Raw genomic sequence first — 17,428 nt, 5'->3', positions numbered from 1 at the left:
CTCACACACACACTGCCTCTCTATTTCAACTTGACTATCATTTCTAAAAATATTACACAACAGTTTAATAAGACAAACACTTGATGCTGGACGACTGCTGCTCAAGTATATTTAGGCTATAGTTTTCTAGTGGCGGATCAAAAGGATTGACAATGTTTTCAAAATAAATATAGAGAGTCAGTTAAAATGTTTTGATTAATATAAATAACGACTATTAATGTCTCAAATTTAATCTATAATTTGTAAAAGGTTGAATACTTAATTGTCTAATGCTTATGTTATGGGACTTATGGCAACTGTGACTGTGCAGCTGTTTGGGACAGATGTTTGGACACCTTTCTCCTGAATGACCAGGATGAACTTGTAATGATAAATAAAAAAAAGAGCTGGGCTGCAACAAATGATTTTTTCATTATCAATTAATCTGCTGATTTTCATTTAAGAAGCCCACAGTGATGTCATCTAGTAAATTTTGTCCAACCAGCTTTTAGATTTGTTATCACTTAATCCAAAGAAAAGATGCAAATTGTCATAATTTAGATGCTGGAACTAGGAAGAGTTCAATGCTTTTGTTTGAAAGATTATTTGATCATCAAAATTGTTGCATACAAATCAATTAGCCAGTTGATAAACATATAATAATTTCAACCCCAAACAAGAGAAGGAAATCAAGTATTTTTGGTGACGAGAAAGTGTTTTTATGATTTACACAATTCATTTTTAATTCTGGATTTATTTTATGATATATACATTAATAATGAGTTACGCTGGTGTTGTCTTTCCATAAGATCACCTCACCTATTATTATGTAATCATGCAGTGATCATATCTCTTTATTATGCCACAGATCAGCTGACACACAACAGAGCCCTATTAAAGTTGCTGTCAGTTAATGCATCATTCTCTGGAAGGTTCCTCTCTCCTCGTTCCTTTTCTCCTTTATGACACATTTTCATTTAAGTGACTGGAACTGATGGTGAACCCTGATCGACTCCCAGCTCATAGGCAGGACGGACGAGTGGCATAGTTAGCTGAAAAAAAGCAGCCGCTTGAGATAGTTTTGATGATTCGATCAGGAAGCCTCCTTGATGCCTACCTGTGGAAGTGCTTTGGGGATAAGCCAGCTCAGAGGAGACACTGGCACAGAACCGGAAACAGTTAGTGGGGCTACAGATCCCATCTGGCCTGCAAACAGTGAATGATCCCTCCTCACACTGGAGGAGTGGATGCTGCTTAGATTCAACTGGAGACAACACTTGATTCTACTGATTGGAAACAAAAAGATCCTGCCCTCACAACAGAGTGCTGCTGCTGTATATTATTATTGTTATTATTATGAATCACTAATTCATATTTAATAAGAACTGATCAAGAATGGATGGCAAATTGGGGGCGCAGAGAAAATGTCCTTTAAACTAGTCCAACAAATACAGTTTGTTTTTATTCCTGGAACCATTCGAGTTATAAACAGATGGATAAATGCACTTTTTGACTTGTGCCCTCACCTTATTGGAGAGTGTGCAACAGTCATTCATAAATTTTAACATGCATACATGTAATGTGCTTAAAACACAAGCAGAAGCCTCTAAATCAATTTGCAATGTCCTATTATTACAAGTAATGTTTGGATTTGTCTCACTGGATCCATTTGGAATTGCCTCATCAATTGAAGAGTTAAACATATTAGCATTGGTGTGTGTGTGTTGGGCAGACCTCTGCCACTATGCCCACCAGCATTAAATGGAGGACAATGGGTCAGCATCACAGTCGGCGTGAGAGTAAAACTGTCTTTCCACTGCAGTCAGCTTAATGATTTAATAACTGGGGCTTTCATGAGATTCTTGCAAACCCAGTGAAGCCAAATCAACCCATATAAAACCAAAGTGTGTTTGTCTCTCATCTGTCTTTCTCTTAGTGAACACAGACAGTGAGACTGCAGTGGTTAATGTCACATACGCATCCCGGGAGCACGCCAGGCAGTAAGTTCCTCATCCCTCTCTAACATCCTGCTGCCACTCATTCCTATTCACTCAATCTCTGCCTTTATGTATAAGAAACTGGATATAGAGCTTTATGTTGAACCTATTAAATCTGTGTCAAGATAGTTCATAAAAAGCACAGACAACTAGAAGGGTCATTCATCACTGTCACTTCACACTACCAGCTGAGGTAACAGCAACTTGTATGTTCTATGCTCCAAGTCTGACATCTAGTGGTCATTTAAGTGAACTACAGTGTGAAATTAGTCTAATGTCATGTACTTACAGTGGTGGAAGAAACATTTCAACATTTGAGTAAAAGTACCACAAAAAAAATCCTTTAGAAGTTAAAGTTCTGAATTCATAATTTTACCAAAGTGTTTTCAACGTATTTTAAAATGCCAATTAGATAATTTAATGTCCAATCTATACCACACTGTTTTATTCTATCACTCGATTAAACACAACAACTAGTTACAACCTAGATTATCACTACTGTTTTCATAACTATGGTTATAAGTGTTCACAAATAAACTGCTGTGTTTGACCCCCCCCCCACCCAGAGCCATCCAGAAGCTGAATGGATACCAGTTTGAGAACAACGCCCTGCGTGTCTCTTACATCCCGGATGAGATCTCCGAGCTGGAAGGAGGACAGCGGGGGCCCGACAACGGCCGGCGCCCTGGCTATGGGTCTCGTGGGCCCCGTGGTGGGTCCCCGAGCTCCGGGATGCCCAATAAAACTCTGCATGCTGACATCCCTCTGAGGCTGCTGGTGCCCACACAGTATGTCGGAGCCATCATTGGCAAGGAGGGCGCTACCATTCGCAACATCACCAAACAGACACAGAGCAAGTGAGTGCAGTCTTAATATCTGCGTGTGTGTGTGAGATTCCACAGAGTGTTGTACTGGAGTCATATGTCTTCAAAAATAGATATTGTAGATTCATAAAACTCTAAACGTTCACTTAAACACACGTCTACCTCAGAGTAGGACCTGAGTCATTCATGAAGTGTCCTATATATGGAAAATAGCAACATTTGTATTTGTAGAAATTTACATGCAAATAACTATAATTGGTATCTATAGTTACTAAGGTTATATTTATGTAAAAATATTTATTTAGGGTTTGTTCACAATGACTTGAACTTAAATTGTGTTGCAAATAAAAAGTTATGTTATATGATCTATAAAACCTGCTTTTTGCTGTGTGCTGTTGCCTTCAGGCAAATGACTTAACTAGTGATCTTTCAGGATGTTGCTTCAGAAAGGCAGGATGATTAGTACCCACGTGCCGACCCTGAACCGAAGTGTCAAGTTCTTGTCAAGAATGGGGAACCGCTAGTGTTCCAGGCTGCAGCCACATATGTGCCGATTGCACATGCACTGTCATTTATTGTCATGTAGACCTCCCACGAGCTGTGTCCTTCATACATTTTGAATATCATCGAAAGTCTGGTAATGCGTGATTTTATGAACTGTCCATAATCTTTCCCGTCGATGCAGGATTGACGTGCACCGTAAAGAGAACGCCGGTGCTGCGGAGAAACCAATCAGCATCCACTCCACCCCCGAGGGCTGCTCATCCGCCTGCCGCATGATCCTGGACATCATGCACCAGGAGGCCAAAGACACCAAGACGTAGGTTTCCAACAATCATGTCAATAATGTGATACAGCATAACCTGATAATGGGCACCGTTTTTGTTTGTTTGTTTGTGTGGTGTGTGTGTGTGTGTGTGTGTGTGTGTGTGTGTGTGTGTGTGTGTGTGTGTGTGTGTGTGTGTGTGTGTGTGTGTGTGTGTGTGTGTTGTGTGTGTGTGAGTGTGAGTGGAAAGTAAGTAACAGTAACATGTAGAGAGATTTTTAACTTGGTGTAAATATTCCTTTGGAGATGTTTACGTTTTGGAGCAGCTGAGTCTAAGGTCCAGGTGAACAAAAATATGGTCTGAAAAAAAAAAATCCGAGATATCCCTGTAAACAATACAGAGACAATCTGAAGCTTCTATTGATCAGAAATGTATTTTCCATCATATGATAAATGAATCATGACGAAGTCAAACAATTATGTCAATGATGTAGTTCAAAAATGCATTTTTCAAGGTAACTCCTTCCTGTAGGCTTATATGACAATAGACACAACCATATATGGAATAAAAACCAATATGTAATCATATGGTAGCAATGATGTCATTATCACGACGTATGTGCAGTAATGCACATCACAGAACTGAAAGAACCCTCCACGCTCTTTCTGGTATAAATTATGTCATGATGAAATGGTATTAGAACAATATAAAAAAAACATAGCATTGATTGATTGGGTTATATAAAGTGCTCACTGGGTATACATTGGCCCTCCAATCCTTTTTCATTATTATTGTTTTTGTTTGTGTAGTCTTTTGCCTTAAAGAAGGAATTGTGTCCATGTGAAATATTTTGTGCTTGGTGTTCAATATATATATATATATATATATATTGAAATGCTCGTATTTGTTTTCAGCGCTGACGAGGTTCCTCTGAAGATTCTTGCTCACAACAATTTTGTCGGACGCCTCATTGGCAAGGAGGGACGCAACCTGAAGAAAGTCGAGCAGGACACTGACACCAAGATCACCATCTCCCCGTAAGATACACACACACATGCTACATACTAGACACACTACACACACACACACGCTAACTACTACTACACACACACACACATAAGATGTGCACATTTTACAATACCTTTTCTATGATTATCACTTTTATATTGTCTTACAACAGATGTTTGTCACAGGGGTATATCACATTGACCTGGAGTAGTGAGGAACGCAAAAAAAGTGCATGTTCAGAGAATAGAATGTCGTCTGCATACACTGCATTAATGACACTCGTCAACAATTTGAATGCCTGGACATTTTTTATGGAAAGCTACTGCTACTGGCTCAGTTGTCTTCCTGTTATATTTAAACTCTGTCAGACTGGTTGTTATAATAAAAACAATAAGAGTGATATTTATAGGGTGATAATAGTAATAATAACAATGATAAAATAATAATACTTTTTTAAAAGTTTGACTGTGTAATTCAGATTTTCTTTTCAAGATGCTGAAGGTTAGCATTGTTTTGCTTCTTCTTAAAAGAACAGTCTTGCATTATGTGTCCTCTCAAAAAGGCTTTTAAAGTGTCCCAGTGCACACACAGGTCCCCTCCCAAGGCACGACATGTTGGACTGCAGCTGGTCAGACAAAAGTGATCACCTGTATGTATCAATAGTAACCAACCCCCCCACCCCCCCCGGATTTGTTCAGGCTGCAGGACCTGACGCTGTACAACATGGAGAGAACCATTACAGTTATAGGTGATACTGACGCCTCCTGTAATGCTGAGGGGGAGATCATGAAGAAGGTCAGAGAGGCCTACGAGAATGCGCGCCGCGTAAATGAACCCACAAACACTGCACACACACACACACACACACACACACACACACACACACACACACACACACACACACACACACACACACACACAGACAGACAATACGGTTCTTCTTAGGATGCACTCAACAAACAAATTCTTATGCCATGCAGGATTGAAATCTTCCATCATGTGAAAGCGAAAAGTTCAGGATGAATAATTGCATGTGGGGTTTGGAAAAGAAAAGGTGTTATCTCCCAGCATGCAGAGGGAACACCTGAGGTTTTCCAGTGTAAAATCATTGCTCCAATGTCATGAATTAAAAACTGGCAGGACAGACGGTTACACCACCTGAGTGTGTGTCACACTGTGTTTGTCCATTGAATTGTTGGTTACACATGATACACAAACAGATGCTTTCAAGCATACCTTAAGTTTTATCATTTAGATTTTATGTTATTTCCCCATTATTTTCTGTTCATTTTTATACATGGCACAGGAACTAAAACACTGGATTTTCCCCACATGCACTCACCTGTAAACCTGCTTACCTCTCCACAGCAACAGACTCACCTGATCCCTGGACTCAACCTGGGGGCTCTGGGCCTCTTCCCCTCTTCCTCCAACATGCCCCCTCCTCCGCCTGGAAACTCTGGATCTGGCTCCCCCTACAGCTGCTTTGGGGTAAGAATGCTTGCTGTGTAAATTCTCTGAGAAACATTTCTATGTTAACCACCAGAGGGCGTCCAGCAGAAATGTAGTGATGATGTCATCCAGAGACGGTGACAGTTGTCACCTGATCAGTCTTCATACGCTCGGTTGTCTTTGTTTGTATGAATGAGGATTTTATTTTACGTAGATTCTCCATTTCCATATTTGAATCTCAAATGAAGAAATCCACCAGCTGCCCAGCAATTCCACAGTTCTTCATTCAGCACAAATGATTTGTTTTTTCTTAATAATTGAATCTCAAGTAGATGTTCAGGTTGTGTAATGAAATTCTTTCTTCGTGTGTCCTCAGTCTCCAGAGCAGGAGACGGTCCACGTATACATCCCAGCACAGGCAGTGGGGGCCATCATTGGAAAGAAGGGCCAGCACATCAAACAGCTGAGCCGCTTCGCTGGGGCCTCCATCAAGGTTTGTAACGGACCACAAGGTTTTAAGACCTGCTGCAAGTTGACTAGGGAAAAGTACAACATGACAGGAGAACGTGCAACCACCACATTTACTCTCCTCTCCTCTCATCTCCCAGATTGCTCCAGCTGAAACTTCAGAATCCAAAGAGAGGATGGTTATTATCACCGGACCCCCTGAGGCTCAGTTTAAGGTAACACTAACTAGACATTGCCAGCTGATTGCTGTTAATCCCTGCTCCTCCGAGATAATGAAATGGATGTTGATGCTACAACCACACGATAACATTTTCTTTTGAAAAACACATCAACTCCGCTACGGATACGCCTGGCGTCCACACTACTCTGTGGTTTTAGAGACACTAAATCTAAGAAGTTTAGAAACGCTCCAGAACCCGTTTCAGTTAAAAACAAACACTCTGTAACTTGGCACATGAAGACCTTGTTTTGTTCGCCTCCTTGCACACAGAGTGGAAGTGAATGGGAGGCGACGGTTTGCTACTGATACATTTCCGTATGTGGGACCGTGCCATGATGTGCTTGAGGGCACAGTCCGAAACGCTGCTAAACGCTGGTCAAAGTTCATCAAAGCTGAAGTCCACACAAAGCCACACTGCGGATTTGCTGCACCACAGGACGCAAATGTTTGATTTGTGCCCATATGAACGAAAATTTTAACTGATAAGCAGCCAAAACAGAGATTGTTTTAGTTTGTAAATGCAATTTTCATAGAAAATGTAATAGTTTGTCTGTAGCCTTAATCTCTCCATTTCCCTCGAACAGGCCCAGGGCAGACTCTACGGCAAACTGAAGGAGGAGAACTTCTTTGGGCCAAAGGAGGAGGTCAAACTGGAGACTCACATCAAGATGGCCGCAGCTGCTGCCGGAAGGGTCATCGGGAAAGGGGGAAAGACAGTTAGTGACCCTCTTCTTGCATAGCACGCTTTGGTTGCCACAGCAGCGGTTCAGTCCATTAAGCCCTCGATTTTAAGCGTTTGAAATGACCCTCGTCATCATCACCATCAAACCAACAACCCTCCACCTCCTGAAGTAACCAAACTGTGTGTCTCCAGGTGAATGAGCTGCAGAACCTGACAGCAGCTGAGGTGGTCGTCCCCAGGGAACAGACGCCAGACGAAAATGACCAGGTCCTCGTAAAGATCAATGGACACTTCTACGCCAGCCAGGTGCTCCCTCCACGCTCTTTCTAACTTTTGTGATAACATCCACTTATGGTCACATGCTTTTAAATTTGCCAAAGGACAGAAAACATTCAAATCTTGTGAAAAGTAACTGCCGTATCCAAATAACTGCTTCAACACTTGTTCCTTGTGTGGTAGCTGACTCACACTTACTACTAGTAGCTTACTACTACTACACCTTGTGTTGTAGTTTACTACCAATGCAGATTTTGGGCCCCATTAGTGTCCTGATTTACATGCGTCCTCTTGGTATAGTATATATACCAAGTACCATTGCCATTACATTACAACCTTACTTAAACTCACAGTTTTGTCCAACAGAGACTTGCATTCATACATTTGAAAAAGCTGAAAACAGACCCCTAAGGCTCTATTTTCATGAACCTGGCAGCAAAGTCCAGTGCACTCTGCACACTGCTCCCCAGGCATGTGCACCTACTGTATATTCCTAACCCACACACACTTGGTGCACCTTTGCTGAGCTTGGGAACCTGGTCGATAAGAAAGAATTACATCATCATATGTGACAGGAGGGAGTGTGAGAGGTTGTGACAATCATGGCCAAACACATTCACTTCTTTCGTCGTGGTTGAACACAGGACTCTTCCTGTCATTGAGACTTTGGTTTTCCTCTGAAGATGTAGTGGTTTGTTGGGTTTCAAATGTAAATTAAGCAGCTCACATGTAATCCCAGGATCAGACTGTGTTCATTTGCTCACATTGAAGATCTTGTCACCATGTTTTCTGTCATAGTAGTGCGTTGTTTTATTTGTCATAAGATGATCTATAACCAGCTGCTGTTAGTACCGTGCTACTGTGTGATAGTTTAGTAAGAGGTAGGGTTGTGAGTCTTTTATTGTTGTTTGTCTTTGTTTGTGTAAATTAGTCCTGTCATGACCTGATGAGGGTCCTCTCACCCAGTGATGGCTGGGATTGCCTTCAGCGATGAGCGATAATCTAATGGATGGAATTTAGTCTTGTTTACCCATTTTACATAGAATTTTTTTATTATTAATAATACTCTGGTCATGAGCATAATTTTCTTCTTCACATAAGTCTATAAACAGGGTCTTGGTGCAATCCGCTAATAAATAGAGTTTATAAAGTAACAATCTTGTTTTTGGACACACCAGAATAAATTCAACTGTGCTTCGTGCTGTGTGTTTGCAGGGAAACAGACCCACGCTCACCTGATAGAATTGATCCGGTGAACCTGTTAAAACAGTGGCTTATTACCCACAGAGAGATGTGGGTGTAATCAGTCACATTCATAGAGTTCTATAGCCACCTCACTTGGTCTGTCTGTTGTTGGCTGCTTTATATAAGTCATATTTTTACACTGAAATCTTGATGTGTAATCTCTCATCTGTCCTCCAGTTGGCTCAGAGGAAGATCCGGGACATCCTGACCCAGGTCAAACAGCCACAGAAAGGCGGGATGGGCTCCGGCCCTAATCCACAGGGCTTCACAGAGATGGGCAGTCCTACACAGGGGCTGACTCCAGACCACCAGCCGCGCAGGAAGTGAGGGTCCCCACATCCTCCTCAAACACTGTGGGACACCCCTGCCTGACTGACAGACAGACAGACACATGCACGGACGGACGGACGGATAAGACGGACAGACGGATACAGGAGAGCGACACACGGACCCAGCGATAGACAGGGAGCGATATAAAGAGGGAGGGAGTACGCCCGATAGCCAGAGAGGAAGATAGGTGTTTTAGAGAGGAGGGATGCATAAAATCAAAAGATGAAATGAATAAAAAAGAGGATTAAGATTGAAAAGAAACTTGACAACAGAGACCAGATGCCAGGCCAGAAAAGACACTGATTGAAGATGGATGGATAAAGGAAAGGAGGGATGGAGAGAGGGACGGGTGGTGTCCTCCTAGTGTGTCTTGGTAGTACTACAGCCAGCTCCACTGATCACGGATCAGATAGGTTTAAACAACATGGGCAACATTATTCACCATGTCAGGTGGAGCCCTGCTGCTGTGGTTTACACTTGTCCACTTGACTCAACAAATCTATGCTCTCCTGGGACACACTAGCAGGGGCCCATTTGCCCCTCTGTCGCCCCCTACAGACCTCTCCAACCATCTGCAGTCAGTCCTATATTTTAAGGGTGTTTTTTTTTTTTTTAACATAGAGATATATGTATAGAAATGTTTTATTCAGAGCTATTATTGATAATATGCAGTGAGGCGGAGCCGGGAGAGGGAGCTTGGAAACTGCTGCAGCGGCTCAGAGGGATAGGTCACAGGCAGGGGGCTAGCCCCACCCACACCTAACCCCTGAGCCAATGAGAGTGTGGAAGAGGGGCCGCAGATGTTAACACTGCTCTTTAAAGACCTTTCTGAATAGCGGAGAGATTAGAAAATAAAAAAGAAGGAAGAAAATATAAGGTTGTAAATAGATAATCTTTCAAGTAAATGTAAAGAAATGCTGCGTCTGGCCGTCTTGCCTTTCTTTAAAAGGGGTCCTCAGTTTATTTCCCAGTCCCTTGTCTATGAAATGTAGCATCATGTAGCCTACACCAAGGCTGGGGCTGGGCAGGCACTGAGCCCCCTCCTCCACATTTAGCTGTGTGGCGGAAGGCGCAGCAAGAGACAGTAAGGGGAGCTGAGGTCGCAGCTGGTCCTGCAGTTCTATTGCAGTGGCTTAGCTCACATATATGAAACCATTAAAAACAACTTTATAAAAGCAGCCAGCAGCTATGCTAGCTGGCTAGCGGCCCGCACCTTAAATGGCATATTTTATATATATTGTATATATATGCTATGTGAGTTAGCCCGGCCCCTCGGGTGAATGTATTGAAGGCAGGGAGTCAGGTGCGAGGTTTCGCCACACCTGTATGAAAAAGTCCTGCAATGACAGACAGACAAGATGTGTCTGAGACTTTCTGCTCATTGTCGTCCTCTAGCGCTGGACGCTCAAGGCCAGTCTTAGACAGGATGGTTCTTAAGACGACCCCATATTTAAGGTCGACTTTGTGTCTGACCAACATGGCCTCTCATGTGTGGCCTGTGGTAGTAAAGCAACTCTGAGACTGACCTTAGCGCCAGAGCCCCAAAAAGAGGCGAAGTCTTCCAAAGCTCCTTGCCTTGAGCTCAGAGAAGGTAAAATCTGAAGGGGAGCAGCTTCCTTGTTCTCTCTCCCAATCTGCCGAAGGCCTGTGGGCGGAGCCTCCAGACCCTGCCTGCGTATGATAATGAGGGGCGGGGTCTATGCCTGGACGCTCTCCCCAAGATTAAAACAGATTAGAGAAGAAATGAAAAAGAATAAAACCTACCTCAGGGTAAATTTACCTCAGTATTCCTAACTTTTTTTTTTGCTTGCTGGTGTTTTATATAAGAAGAAAAAAGAAAAGAAGAGCTGAAAGTCCTGAATATTTTTATTTTTTTAAGGAAGAAATATTTTTTTTTAGGTATTGTCTTGTTGCTTTGGTTATTTTTTCTGTTTTTTTTGTTGTGATGCTGGTTGAATGAGTTCAGGATGACGAAGAGGCAGTGTTTTCTTTTTTATTCAAAGGTGAGGGGAGACAAAGTGCAGAGATGAAATGGGTTGAGTGCCATTTTGCCTTTTTTAGGTGAGAAAACATGCTCTCTGTCTTCCTGAAGTGTGATTGGAGCAGCTGTTGTCTGAAACAGAAAGTTGGCCAATGGGGAGTGGTATTAACTTGAGAGGGGGGTCCTAAAGTGCACACTGGGGTCTCTTGTCATCTTTGGGAGGGGGTGTTACTAATTTTTATCGTGCAGAATGACGTTCAGACAACCTCATCCTCAGGTCGCATTAAGTCACTGCGAGTCTCTGTTCTCGTGGCTCCCGGCCCAACCTGAAGGACCCTCTTCTCCTGCCTTATTGTGATGACATCATCATGAAGCGCCAAACATTATGACAAGGCTTTAAAACAACAATAAGGGGTTAGTCACCCTGAAAGAGGACAAGTGAGCTTTCAGCCAGATTTCACCTCGTCTTTCTTTACCTTTCTCATTGGGAGGTTGGGAACTTGTCAGATAAGCAGTGGATGGTCCATCTACAGTGTAACTGCACATGGAGACAAGAGAGGGCATTACACATACACACCTACTCACACACACCGGAACTAGCTCTGACTTCTCTGAATGTGAATATTTATTACCTGTGCACTGACCACGACACCTCAGATGCTCCCTGTTGGCTACACGTGTGTATGGTGCGTGTGTGTGCGTGTTTGTGTTCATTGGTTTTAAATGTTCATTTTTGTCAAGGGATGTGATTGGGTGAGACTTATAGAAAAAAAAAACAAAAAAAAAAGCAGAAAAAAGTAGGACAAGAACCTATGGCCCGTCCGTCTGAGTTCCACCGGACCGAGGACGGAGAAATCCAAGAACCTCTTAAAAATGGGAGCAACAAAGAAAAGCAAGAGAGTTTGAACACAACAGTAACTCAGCTGAGTAATAGATGAAAACCTGTACATAAAGATGTTAAAATCACAATACTTTTTTGTATTTTTGGAGAAAAAAAGCATAAAAAATCATAATGGGAAAAGCCGCTGATAGAGGAAAGTTAATGCGAAGCCAAGTCACTGAAGGACACTGCCAGATAACTCACGGATAACGCTCGGCAACATACACCGCTACCCCTCATCGGCTACCCAGACAGTTCACCATCAAACAGGGCCAAGTCTATTCTATTGTGTCTATGCTTCCATTTTTGTCCAGAGGTGAGAACTGCACAGCTCAACGTGTTTGTCCTGTGTCAGGTTCCCACTTCTTTCCAAACCATAGAGCTCTGTTCATGACCACCAAGACAGTTAGGATTCTTTATTCAGCCCGCAACCATTTGGATTGGTTAGGATTCATGTGTTTTATTTTATTATTATTTTTTTGTTTGTTTTGACAATACAGCAAGCTTTATTTGGACGTGACATCTGGGGACGTATTGTTGCACTAATTGATGAAACATGTCGACTACGTCAAATCTATGAAAATGACTGAAAACCTCCTGCAACACCTGATGCAGTTCGGTAAAGAAGAAGGTGGAGAGTTGAGGGGGGAGGAAAAGTGAGGCTAGGGGGAGTGGTGGGGGGGTGGCAGGGTGGTCAAAGGGTGCACCTTTCCCTCCCATTCTCACCACAACTGAACGCCACCACCTTCTTCCCCGTTTATTCTTCTTCTCCTCTCTTCTGTACTCTAGGGAGAATATTGAGATGCTATTTACTTTTATTAAAGGAAAAAAAAAAAATCATTTCATTTTTGGAGCGTGCGGGAACACCAGGGTCCCTCGCCCTCTCTCGCGCTGGTCTCCACCGTGTTCGTTTCGCTCACTTCTGTTCAAGACCTTTTTGATTTCTTTTTTTAAACCACCATTTTTTTTTCTTCTTCACTGTCGTTCGGACTATTATTTTATTTTTTTTGAAAATGAAATTTAAAATAGTTGAATTTTATTATGTTTTTTTATTTTATTTTTGAATGCACAAATCTATTAACAAAAGGCAGTTACTAAATACGAAGGACTGCTAACATGTAGTGCACTACACGACAGTAACTGTGCCAAACACACAGGAAGGGGCTCGGTCCAAAATGCAGTACAGAGCCATTCTAAGTAAATAGTAACACTTGAACTTAAGGTCTTAAGACGACTTCAGTTGTGTTTCAGAAGGAAATATACTACATTCAAATGGTGGCATCTCATCTTGGAACTGAAATCCTCTCATCTTGTTTTTGTATGTATAGTAGAGACAGAAGAGAAAACATGTGAGGGTTGTTGTGACAGTAAGAGAAACTACACGCAGACACCCACACAACTTGTGGCACTGAGAGCAGCCCACATTAATCTTAGCCTGCATCCTGACAGGGACAGAAATCGCAGATCCTCCTCAGATTTCATCCCGTTTTCCTCCCCGCTGTGAGGAAATCACATCTGTATCATTTCTGGGCCCAAAAGTGTCCTGTCCTTTTTTTAAATGCAAGTTGAGTGATATATTATTAAGTTCTAGTGGACAGTTTGGCAGTGTGAGGTGCCACACCATTTCGAAATGAAAAATAAATAAAATAAAAAACTGCCACATACTAAGATTTAAGCATCAAACTGGATGATTTGATTCCAAGACTGTTGAGCACATTTATTAAAATGTGCTGCTTAATATTTGTGCTGACCATTTTCTAAAACATATCACACAGGATATCCTAAACATCAGGTTTAGCTCAGACGGTTTTTCTATTGATTTCTCTACGATATATGAAAATCAACCAGACTGGAAACACTGTCACATTGAGCATGGCCCAAACGTGACCTCTTTAGGGGCCTTGGGCAAAAATCTCTATGTTGGGCCCCTGGTGGGCACAACTCCACCCTTGCTCCAGAGAGCTTGTGTTAGAAGAGTGGAGTCTGTATTATTTCCCATTGACCATCTAAAATCTTTAATAATATGGCATGCTTTAGAACATGATCAGCATCAGTGTAAAGTCAATGCTGTGAATGGGCAAAAATCGCACTGGCAATGTCCCCTAATTGAAAGACTGGGGTCTTGATAGTTCAGACTTTAGGGTTAACCATCTTGCTTGTTTCTTGGTTGTGGCAGCAGAGCTTTGCTTTGCTTTAGAATCTTTGCAGCATGTAGCTCAGCCTCGACAGACGACAGTTTTCAAAATCTCGTGAGGAGCAGTTTGCCATAAAACAACGCAAACTCCCCCGTGACACGTATCGCCCCCGTTCCTCTGCAGACAAGGGCCCCGAGTCTCGACAGATCTGACCCGGCAGAGGGACACAATACCGAGACGAGATGGAAAAAACAACCTCTTGACACATAACTAGGAACGCTACCTCAGAACATAAGCAAACTCAGCTAGAAGATTGTTTTCTTTTATTTTCTTTATTGCAAACGAGACAAGAGCAAACAGTCAGTCGGACGGACAGTCTCTGTTAGTCATTTTTCTTTTTCTTTTTCCACTCTTTAATTTATTTTTCGGTATTTGACATTTTACTTCTCCAGCTAAGAGATGGGACTGTAAAAAAAAAAGAGTTAATTAAATAAAATGACAAAAAAAAAAATACAACAAATAAAAAAAAAAATGACAAAAACCCCAATATGGACACATAGTGGTGCAGGGTGGCGAGGGCGGCTGGGGCGAGGACTTTCTTCACGTGTCGGGTAGGATTTAAGTAAACCCATTGGTCCAGGTGTGGGCCAATCATGACGAGGTATTAACAGTTTCTATTTCACAAATCTGCTGTTAAAAGCTGATTCTAGTCGGTAACCTCACTTTGTATCACAACTTAACACCACCGTTTTTTATACCTGCCTCCGACTACTAAAATTACCCACAATCCTCCTTCAGCTCCGTCCCTCCCTGTGATTTCACCTTCTGAATCAAGGGGCACGACACCTGTAACCATGTAATTGTTTTGTTGATCTACCTCTTAGGAAAAAAAATAGGTAAATGGTAAAAACTTTTTTTTGAAAAAGGACAAAAATTAAATAAAAAAACAATAAAAAAAACTGTTGCTCGAAAGAAGTATAGGTAAATGAATAACTGGGTAGCGGCATCTCCATATACTGTAGTGGATAGTCTATTAAAGGAAAAATCTTTTACTTCTTCCAAAGATGATTTTGTTTTCTTTCTTCATTCTTAGTTGTTTTTGAAAGGATTATGAAATGGAATAAAAAAGTGACGGGGGGGGGGCGGGGGAGACAAAAGCTTACCATCTGTTAAAAAAGTTCTTCCAACCTAAATGAGATTTCTTCATCCAATTTACATTTTCTTTTCTTTATTTCATTAAACTTACACTTAAAAAATAAATCTCAAATTATCCTTCATGTTTTATTTCTAATTTCTCTCTCTTTTAATGACAGCAGATTGTATCCATTATGTTTGGGTGCATTTAGCGTTTTCTTTCTCTCTGTGAAAAGCCTACAGTTAGAGCGCCCTGCGAGGACCTGCTACACTGATCGATGATCTACTTTCACTTCTGATGCGTTGTTTCAAAAAGCAAAAGGACCTGTTGTTTTCAGCTGACTGTGCCGCCGCTGCATGTGGAAGGAGGGAGGCCTGCACTTCTCACGCTGCACAGAGCTGGAGTCTGACACTTTGAATCGGATCATCTGGCCTCTGCCTCGAAACTGAAAAATCTAAATCTCCATGAGCTCCAACGTGCAGCCGTGCGGAGACTCTTGCATGTCCCAGTGACTTCAGGTGCAATGTGAGAGGTGCCGAGTCTCCCTCCTTTCACCAGGCGGCACCCTCGGTCTTCACTGTATATGGACTTTCACCTTCTGCCTGCCTGATTCCTTTAGTCCTCATCAACACCTGTTTTAAACTCCTTGTAAACAAAACAGAGCATAGATATGAATGTGTTATTAAAAGATGAGAAAACGGACCCTGTGCCTCATGTCCTTTCTTTGTGTGGTTCTTTCCAAATTGATAGATTGTCAAAGCCATAAATCAATTCAAAACCATACAGGATATATATTTAAACAGTTTAAAACAAGCTACAGAGAAACATGTTTATCAAACAATCACACTTGAATGTTTCTAATTAAAAAATAATCTGTAGTTTGAAGAATAAGTTGTGTTTTATTCTACAAAAACATGACGATTATTGCTCTTATTTATTTGTATTCTCTTTAAATACTTAATGTCCAGTACTAATGAATTCAAACCTGCTGCAGACTCCTCAGGGAAATGGAGACAGACAGACAATGAAGGTGCATGGAAAGGGCCAAATAATAACTGTGACTCTACAGTTGCTTCTTTTAACCCTGATCAAACATATTGGGATCCTTTTAAAACTGTCACACTTTCTGTTGCTGTCAATGAGACGTCTTCTTAGCTGATAGTTTGACCCACTTTTCTTCAACACACTCCTCCAGTTCTCCCGGGTTAAATGGGAACATTTTCTCAAATAGGAGGTTCAGCTTGATCCAGTGACTTTTCTCTTCAACATGGATCAGGCTTGGTAATTATTCTCCTCATCTGCCCAGACAACTCTTTCTCTTGGCTCGAATCCCGGTTCGGCCAAGGGTCTGTCTGTGTGGAGTGTGCATGTTCTCCATGTGTCTGTATGTTGGCTCTGAGATACACTGGCGACCTGTCCAGCGTCTAACCGGCCTCATGCCCAATCTCAGCTGGGATTGGCTCCGCGACCCTCAAGTGATAAGTGCATTTATGATGGATGGATTCATGAGTGATTATAAGATTAAATACACCGGTGAAACGACTGGAAGACAATAAACTGCTTGAAGTATCACTTTTCTCCACTTCTAGGGACTACCAGGTCTTTTAGAAGATCTTTGTAGGGAAAAAAAGCAATAATTCTGCTGTTTTACAGCTTCTGTGGTCTTATTGTGGCACTGAAATGTGTTTATAAGTTTGTGTATGCAATAATAATGTTGAACAGTGAAATGTAGCATATACCTGCCATCAACATAACACAGCCCCAGTCATAGTTTGCAGGGCAGGATCTGAAATGATTGAGAATAAATTCAATTCAATTTTATTTGTAAAGTACCAACTCACGACAGACATGATCTCAAGGCACTTTACATAGTGAGGTCGAGACCTTAAAATGATTGATGACAAAACAACGACTAGTGAATGAACTGTGACATCAGAAAAAACTGTTTTTAGATGACACATTACTATTATTATTAATTTTTTTAGTAGTGGTAGCAGTAGTAGTAGAAATTATGTCTGTGTGTGTGTGTCTGTCTCTGACCACTAGATG

General features: G+C 41.7%; 1 protein-coding gene across 1 annotated transcript in view; it reads left to right on the top strand.

The window, feature by feature from the left end:
- The window catches only part of igf2bp1 (insulin-like growth factor 2 mRNA binding protein 1), a 55,797-nt gene extending 39,716 nt beyond the window's left edge, over positions 1-16,081 (top strand). The window contains exons 5-15 of the mRNA XM_047343801.1: positions 1,916-1,979; positions 2,543-2,833; positions 3,486-3,620; positions 4,482-4,604; positions 5,274-5,400; positions 5,944-6,066; positions 6,404-6,520; positions 6,636-6,710; positions 7,300-7,431; positions 7,590-7,703; positions 9,096-16,081. Coding sequence (XP_047199757.1) covers positions 1,916-1,979; positions 2,543-2,833; positions 3,486-3,620; positions 4,482-4,604; positions 5,274-5,400; positions 5,944-6,066; positions 6,404-6,520; positions 6,636-6,710; positions 7,300-7,431; positions 7,590-7,703; positions 9,096-9,245 — 1,451 coding nt within the window. The 3' untranslated portion in view covers positions 9,246-16,081. The remainder of the gene's footprint in view (positions 1-1,915; positions 1,980-2,542; positions 2,834-3,485; positions 3,621-4,481; positions 4,605-5,273; positions 5,401-5,943; positions 6,067-6,403; positions 6,521-6,635; positions 6,711-7,299; positions 7,432-7,589; positions 7,704-9,095) is intronic.
- The last annotated feature ends 1,347 nt before the right edge of the window (positions 16,082-17,428 follow it).

This window comes from Hippoglossus stenolepis, chromosome 16, assembly GCF_022539355.2.
Source record: "Hippoglossus stenolepis isolate QCI-W04-F060 chromosome 16, HSTE1.2, whole genome shotgun sequence".
NCBI classification, from domain to species: domain Eukaryota; kingdom Metazoa; phylum Chordata; class Actinopteri; order Pleuronectiformes; family Pleuronectidae; genus Hippoglossus; species Hippoglossus stenolepis.
Note: the sequence above shows the minus strand (reverse complement) of the source record. Positions and strands in the feature narration are given on the sequence as shown.